Source organism: Pteropus medius, unplaced genomic scaffold (assembly GCF_902729225.1).
Source record: "Pteropus medius unplaced genomic scaffold, Ma_sr-lr_union100, whole genome shotgun sequence".
NCBI lineage: Eukaryota > Metazoa > Chordata > Mammalia > Chiroptera > Pteropodidae > Pteropus > Pteropus medius.
In genome coordinates, this window is record NW_024351731.1 from 437,814 (window position 1) to 445,285 (window position 7,472).

At 52.1% G+C, this 7,472-nt stretch overlaps 2 protein-coding genes across 4 annotated transcripts in view; one reads left to right on the forward strand and one right to left on the reverse strand.

The window, feature by feature from the left end:
• The window catches only part of ASAP1 (ArfGAP with SH3 domain, ankyrin repeat and PH domain 1), a 294,496-nt gene extending 288,603 nt beyond the window's left edge, over positions 1-5,893 (reverse strand). For both annotated transcript variants that reach the window (XM_039845875.1, XM_039845874.1), the window contains exon 1: positions 5,773-5,893. The gene's annotated coding sequence lies outside the window, so the exon portion shown is untranslated. The remainder of the gene's footprint in view (positions 1-5,772) is intronic.
• LOC120588720 (translation initiation factor IF-2-like) overlaps positions 4,840-7,472 on the forward strand; it is an 8,728-nt gene continuing 6,095 nt past the window's right edge. For both annotated transcript variants that reach the window (XM_039845877.1, XM_039845876.1), the window contains exon 1: positions 4,840-7,421. In XM_039845877.1, the coding sequence (XP_039701811.1) occupies positions 5,190-6,152 (963 nt within the window). In that variant the 5' untranslated portion in view covers positions 4,840-5,189 and the 3' untranslated portion in view covers positions 6,153-7,421. The remainder of the gene's footprint in view (positions 7,422-7,472) is intronic.

Genomic DNA, 7,472 nt, shown 5'->3' on the forward strand with positions numbered 1-7,472 from the left:
CAAAACCCTTTTTATTCGAAAATAATTTCGAGAATAAGAACAGCACAAAGAAACCCCACGGGCCAGGTTCACCTATGATTTTGTTCCATTTGCTTTTTCCTTTTATTCTCACTCAGATATCATTTTTATATCATTTTTTTTTTTTCTGAACTACTTGAGGGCAAGTTACATATATCACGGCCTTTCAGTCGACCACTTTCTGCATTTCTGCGCGAAAGGATCATTATTTAGATCTAAAACTACAATGAAACAGGCGCCCGGTATCGCGATGCACAGGCAGAGTTTCATACAGGCTGAAGCCTTGATGGGAAACTCATGATTAGCCTGGACGAGGGAAACTCAAGCTACTCCCCAGAAGCCACGAGCAGGCAGGCGTTGCCTGGACTCTCCTTCCTGTCCTGCCCACGGCTGCTTGGCACCCTGCCTGGTTCTCCAGAACTCTAGGCCACAGCTGGGGGAAGCGCTGATGGGTGCTTTTATCTTAACCTGACTCCAGCTGCGATCCCTCAGTTGGGAAGACATTGCTGGCTAACTTTTCTGTTGTTGTTGTTGTTGTTTAACTGTGCATTTTTGTATTTCCTGCCTCAGAGTGGGATGGGAAGAGGAAACGACAAAAATATTACAAGACGAGCTAGTTCATGGCACTTCCAAGGGACGGGGACTGAAGGGACTGGCAGGGGAACCTCAGGCGGCTAGGAACCTCTGCCTTCTCGCACTGGTGGCCAACAGAACTAATGTGGCTCTCTATAGTGCATAAAGACTTGGGGAGACATGTATCTGGGGAGTATCTGAGACAGAAGCCCACTTTCTCCGAATAACTGAGAGGATGTTTGAAGTCTGGTCTCAATTACCCGCTCTTAGCAATGTGGCTACACATCATGGTGTGTTTCTCTGGCTCTCAGAAGATGGGGCCAGCTGTCACCCACTACTAGCCCAGGCCCCTGAGTTACTTTTTCCCCTAATGGTTCAGAAAGATTTGTCTTGATCAAACCACACACTCTTTCCTGACCCCACCGGTGGTGTGCTTTGGGAACAGGGCTGACTGAGGTTGGGGACACTAGCTGTGGCTCCGGAACCAAGGTCTTAGCTACACAAAAGGCACACGTGTTGGCTTCATGACGTGCGGGAAGTCAACCACAGTAGACTTTGAAAGACAGTACCAACCCGTCACACTCCCCACTCCGTCCTGGGCGTGGGTACAAGGCAGTGCGCTGGGAGAGGGTTTTCATGGCTTGGTGAATTTCATTTACTCACGAGGCAGGTTGAGAAGAGTTAGTGACCTCAATTTGGCCTGCAGCTCAAAGAATGCACAGTGAAGTGAATCTTCAGCTCTAAATCCTCATGCACAGCCGGGCATGGAGAACAGCTTGAATGAAGGAATGAATTCTCGGAGGACAATGAGGACACAAGTGGAGACTGACCCCCACCTTTGAGAAGACTTCCCTGGCCTCTTCTCCCCATCTGAGTGAGGGGCCTCTCCCCAAAGCTCCCATAACAACTTCCCTTACCAGCCCCCAAAGATGCCCACGTCCTAAACCCTAGGACCCGTGAATGTGTCAGGCTACGTGGCAATGGGGAGTTAAGGTTAGAGATGGAAGGAAGATCGCTCATCAGTTGACCTTAAGACAGGGAGGTCATTCCAGATTATTCAGGTGGCCCAATGCAATCAAAAGGGTCCTTAAAGGCGCCAAACCAGAAGGGAGAACCAGAGATGGCATGAGAAGGTCTAAGACTAATGCTGGGGGCTTTGAAGATGGAGGAGGGAGCCATGAGCCAAGACATGCAGGAGGCCCTGGGAGCTCCAAAACACAAGGAAACAGTTTCTTTTTTACAGCCTCCAGAAGGAACAGAGTCCTGATTTTAGCCAAGTGAAACCCATTTCAGACTTCTGCCCTCCAGCACTGTAAAAGAATAAATTTGTGTTGTCGAAGCCTCTACGTTTGTGGTCATTTGTTACAGCAGCAAGAAGAAACTGATGTATCATTTATCGTTATACTTACCCTAATATAAAGGAATTTTTATGTATATGCCTATCTATTATTCCCATCAATAACGATGATGATGATGATGATTACGGCAGCTAACATTTGTTGAGGATTTACTGTGTGGCAGGGTGCGTACCAAGTTTTTCGTAGATGTAAGATACTACAAAAAGGTCACTTCGATTGGACACCAGAATGAAGGTAAACGAAGGGATGGGAGTGGGGGAGGGCGCTAGAGGCATCTTCGAGGAAATAAAGACACAGGTATATTTTAAAAGATGAGTGGGATGGGGGGGTCTTTGCAATTTGTGAGGTCAACCAAGGGTTTTGCCTAAAAAAATAAAAATAAAAAAATAAAAGATGAGCAGGACTTAGCCCAGAAGAGACGAAGAGGGTCCCAGGCAGGGGAAGAACATAAGCAGACCCTCAGAGAAATGAGACGGCGGGACGTGTGCCGGCAAGCACTTTAGTGGCTCAGCTTCACAGTGATAATTTCTGAATGAGCGTCTCCAGTTCATATGTCCTCTGAGGTCCAGACTCGCATGCCTTTATATCTGCCCGCAATCTCCACCCGGATGCCTCGCAGACAGTCAAACTTAGCATGGCCAAGATGGAACCCGAGCTTCCCCAAACGACACCTAGCTATTCAAGCCAGAACCGAGGAGTCACCCTTGGGTCTTTCCTCTTGCCACATCCTCATTTAATCCATCACCAGATCTCATTGATACTACCTCCAAGATCTAACCAGGTCACACTCACTTCTCTGCCTCCACTGGTATCACCCTGGTCTAAGCTATCATTTCTCCTGGATTAGTGCAATGAATGGTCTTCTAACTGGTCTCCCTGCTTCCCCTCTCTGCCCCCTACTCTTCATAAAGCAGTAAAAGTAACTCCTTAAAAACGTCAATCAAATCCCACTCCTGAGCCTATACTCTAATGCTTCCCTTTGCACTGGTGGGGAACCTCCCCAGCATGTCCTGCAACCTGCTGTGTGACCTGGCCCCTGCCTCCCTCTAAAATCTCACCTCGTGCCATTCTCCCCATCCCTCCCTTTCACTCTGCCCCGCCCTCAACCATGATTTTTCCCACTTCTAGGAGCACAGAGAGCTCTTTCAGTTTCTGATCCCTTTGCCTGGAATGCGCTCCCCTGCAATCAATCGTTCTACCTGGCCAGTTCCTCTTGAACTCTTCAGTCTCAGAGAGGCCTTTTCCTAGCAAAACAAGGAGCACCTCCACCCCAGTCCACTTCGGTCATGATTCTGATCCCTTGTGTGTCTCGTTGATAATAAGAATCGCAATCTTTCGTTTGTTAGAAATTACCTGCTTCTTTGTTTTTGCCCGCTAGTCCCCTGGAGTGCAAGGTCCGCCAGGGTGGGGCCGGGCCCACCTAGTCCATCGCAATGTCATCGGGACCTCACACAGTGCTTAGCCTGGAGCAGGTGCTCGATACAGGCTTGCTGAATTGACTGATTAAAAGAGAGAGTGTGAGGCTGACATTGAAAGATGAGGCTGGAAATAGAAGGCCTTGAACACAGGGTCCTATTCATCTTTGCAGGACTGGCACCTCCCACAGAGGAGCCACTTAGCAAATTCGTACTGGATGAATGAAAGTGATTCAATTACAGATGCCTCTGAAAAGTGCCATCCTTTCTGGGCCAGGCTCCCAAAGGACTTCCCTCTCCTCCTCGGGACTTCTTAGGTAACATGTCTGGGGCATACAGCAAGTGCTCAATAAATGTTAGCTGTCATTGTCACTGTTGCTCATGTGGGGATCGTTCATGCATCACAGAGAAAAGGCTTCTTCCAGAGCCCAGGCCAGATAAAGAGGCCGAGAGAGAAGTGGGAGGAAGAAACACAGCACGAGAGGGGAAAATGAGATGGGGCAGCAAGATCCAGTCAAATGCAACGGAGAACTCGGAGCAAGAATGCAGGTAACACGGGCCCCCTTCTCTCCTCTACATTTCAGCCACCTGGCTGCAGCACAGAGATGCCAGCTGGGAAGCGGGTCCTCACGAGAGGCCGAGGGAGGGCCCCATTTGAATGCACACATTCATTCTGGGGCCCGCAAAGCTCTGACTGATTTTGAAAATCTGGCTCACTGTGGCTGGCGAGGACTGGGGAGGTGGAGAGAATTTCAATTTCCTTCACCAAATGGCAAGCTTGCGAAAAGTCCTTTCTCTCCAACGTTATCACATACTAAAAATGAAAAACCAGCCATTCGGAGCTCTCATGAGGAGGAAAATAGATGGGCTGCTTAGCTCACAAGATACAGGAGGGTCGAAAATCAAGTCTGGAGAACATCATACAGTGCATTAGGTGCTCAGATACTGCCCTTTTTTGGACTTGGAAGTCTCTATTTTTTACAAAAGAATGGGAGAGAGATAAGTAATACCCTATGTAATAAGCCACTCATTTTACATTCCAAATACATTTAGCTGAACAGCAGGGGTTAAGGATTTTTTTTTAAACTGTTTCTAAATATGTAGTTTGAGATACCTGCATATCTCAAAAATAGCAATAATAGATAAGACAGGAGAGAAGGCACAAACATAAGAAAGGTTATAATGCAAAGAAGATTTATTTCCCAGTGTTCGTGTCATGGCTGGCGGACCATAAACTGACATTTGAAAGGAGCACTGGACTGGGAGTCTGAAGACTGGCCATGTGTGTGACTTTGGGTAAGTCTTGGCACCTCTCTCAGCCTCCTCTGTACAAGAACGAGCTGAAACAGTCGTTCTTAAAGATCCTTTTCCTTGCTAAACTGTTGAGATTTGATGCTTCCAGGTGACCTGCATCTCCTTGCTTTACATGGGCCCTCCAATTGCAAAATGGAAAGGCCTTCGGGGTAAATGTTGCAACAGAGGTAAAACTGGCTTCAATATTAAATTACGTTTTACAATCTCAAACATTACTCAGCAGCCCAGCTCTGCTCTCATCCCAGAATCAATTATGCCAAGACAACCTGACCGAGTCTATGGGAAAAGTGGGAAAGAGTTCTTGTTCAACATTTCTGACTAGCGCAAGTAGAGATGAGGTCAAGTTAACAAAGGTCTGGACTTGGCTCTCCATCCTCCTGCCCGATGGCAAAATAAATTATTACAGAGAAACGCTCAAGGAATGCCCAAGAACTCTCGGGATGTATGAAATCGCAGAATGCCAAACGCCAGAGTTTCTTTTTTCTTTTAAACTTCATGTCGCGCTCAGGAAATGCAGCAGGTCCCAAAATGGTACAAGCGTTCACACGCAAGCCACTTCCCAGTCCTCGTGGGAGCAAACATCAAGCCCCGAGTGGGAATCTTTCTTTTCCCTTGCGTTTCATTTGCTTTGAGCAAGTGGCCTAGGGCTGCCGGGCAGCGCGGCGTCCAGGCCGGCGGGGCGGGGGCCGCGGGGACCCGCCAGCCCTCCAGGAACGGCGGGGAACTTTCCTCCACCGCGCCAGGCAGACAATGCCAGCGCCCGCGCTGCGCGCCGGGAGGGCGCCCCATCGGCGGGGCCCGGCCAGCAGGCGCGCTGTCCCGGCCTCTCTCCAGAGGGCGCGCGGAGCCACCCGGGGGGCCCCACTCGCCCCAGCTCGGCGTCTCCTTGGGGGACCAGACCCCCTGGGCCCTGCAGAGCTCGGGCCGGCGCCCTCCCCGCGGGCAGGGACACCCCACTGCGCATGGAACCGGGAGCCCAGCCCGCCCCGCGCGCAATCTCGGCGCCTCTGCTCGCTGGGCCCAGGCCGGGGGCGCCGACGACCCAGGGCATCCCCCCCACCCCACCGAGCCAGCCCCGGCGCCTCGCAACTCACCGGGACCGGGCGGGCCGCTGGGCATTATTCCATCACCGGCTCGGCGCCAGCTCCCCGGCGGCGGCGCAGACGCCCGCGCCGCGGCCCCTCAGTCGGGCGATCGCGGCTCTCGCAGCGGAGCGCGGGGCGCGGCGGGGAGTGGCGGGCGCGGGGCGCGGGGCGCGGGCCGGGCTGCCCGAGCGCTGAGTGCCCGCCCGCGGCGGCGGCGGCGGCCAGGCGAGGCGCGGGAGGCGAGCGCGGCGCAGGAAGGGGCGGGCGACCATGTGCCGAGGGGAGGAGGCCGCAGCGACGCGCGCGGCTCGCACGATCCCGCTCGGCGGCGGAGGGCGCGGGTTTCAGGAAATCCAAACACTTCGACAGGAAATCGGAATCCTGACTAAGCATTCCCGTCCGGCCGCCGCTCCGCGCCGGGGGGCTCCCGCCTCGCTTAACCCTCGGCCCGCCGGCACGCAGGCGGGGGACCCGGGCTCCGGCACGCGGCTGGGGGGCCCGCGGACTCCCGCGAGCGAGCGGGGCCGGGGCCGGCGCCCCCCGCCTTCCGCCCCGCTCCCCCTCCCGCCCGTCTTCTCCTTGCCGGGAGGTGGAAGCGGCGGGATCGGTCCGGATAAAACCTTGGCCTTGGGAGTTGCCTTTCCGAGGCCCCCGACCGACCGCGGGAAAGGGCCTTGGCCTCTCTCTCCCCTCATCTTGCAGAAGATGAACTTGCAGTCTCCAAGCCGTTTTCCGTATTTTCAATAAAAGAAATGAATTTACCTGGCTGCCCCTTTCGCTGCTTCCCCTCGGCTCATTTCCTCAAATGTTGCCCAGCGCCAGGCGACAGAAACTTTCCCGATCAGGGTAGTATAGTAATAGGACGGTAATAGCATGGACTTTGGACTCTGACTTTGGAACCTGGCTTTGTCCTTTTTTCTAACTGTGTTACCTTGGATATGTCACTTCTCCGAGCCTCTTCTTCCTCAAGTGCGAAATAAAGTGCTAATACGGACCTCATAGGTTTGATTTGGTAACCGAATGTTTAGCCAGGACTGACACACTGTAAATGCCCAAAGAAACAATAGCCACGATCATCCTTATTCCAGAAAGAAACATCAGCAAAAGGAGGGTCTTAACACGCGGAGTGTGTATTGTACACACCCATGCCTACCTACAAAGCCTTAGAACTTCATTTCCCTCCTAATCACCCAATGATTATTTTTCTTTGCAGCGTTTCAGAAACTGCTCTCTGCAGAGGAAAAGGTTAGTAGCTATGGCAGACCCCCTTCTGGTGAAATCTGAAACTCAGCAAACCTCACAGAATTGGAGATTTTGCTCTTGACCTGAGAGTCAGGACACTGGGGGTGGGGGAGTTGGGGTTGTGAAGAAGTCTGGAAAGGCTTTACAGAGTTTGAGAAAACCAAAGTAACTTACGTCCAGTCAGGCCTGGACTGGGCGGCCAGGGGGAGTGATTCATTGTGGTTTCCCACGGAAATGCCACATTTGGGGGTTTTATACCTGGAGGATGCAGCTTAGTGGTTTTGCTGTAAGTGCTTCGAATTCCTTTCAAACCCAATCGGACTTTGAAGAGGCAACAACATGCCCACGAGTGAAAACCAAAGCTTGAAATGAACCTGCCAGGAACCGGAAGTCGGGTATCAGCTCCTCTACTCCAAGTAAGGACCAGACATCAATTTTAAACCGAGACTTGTCTCTTTTCTGCAATG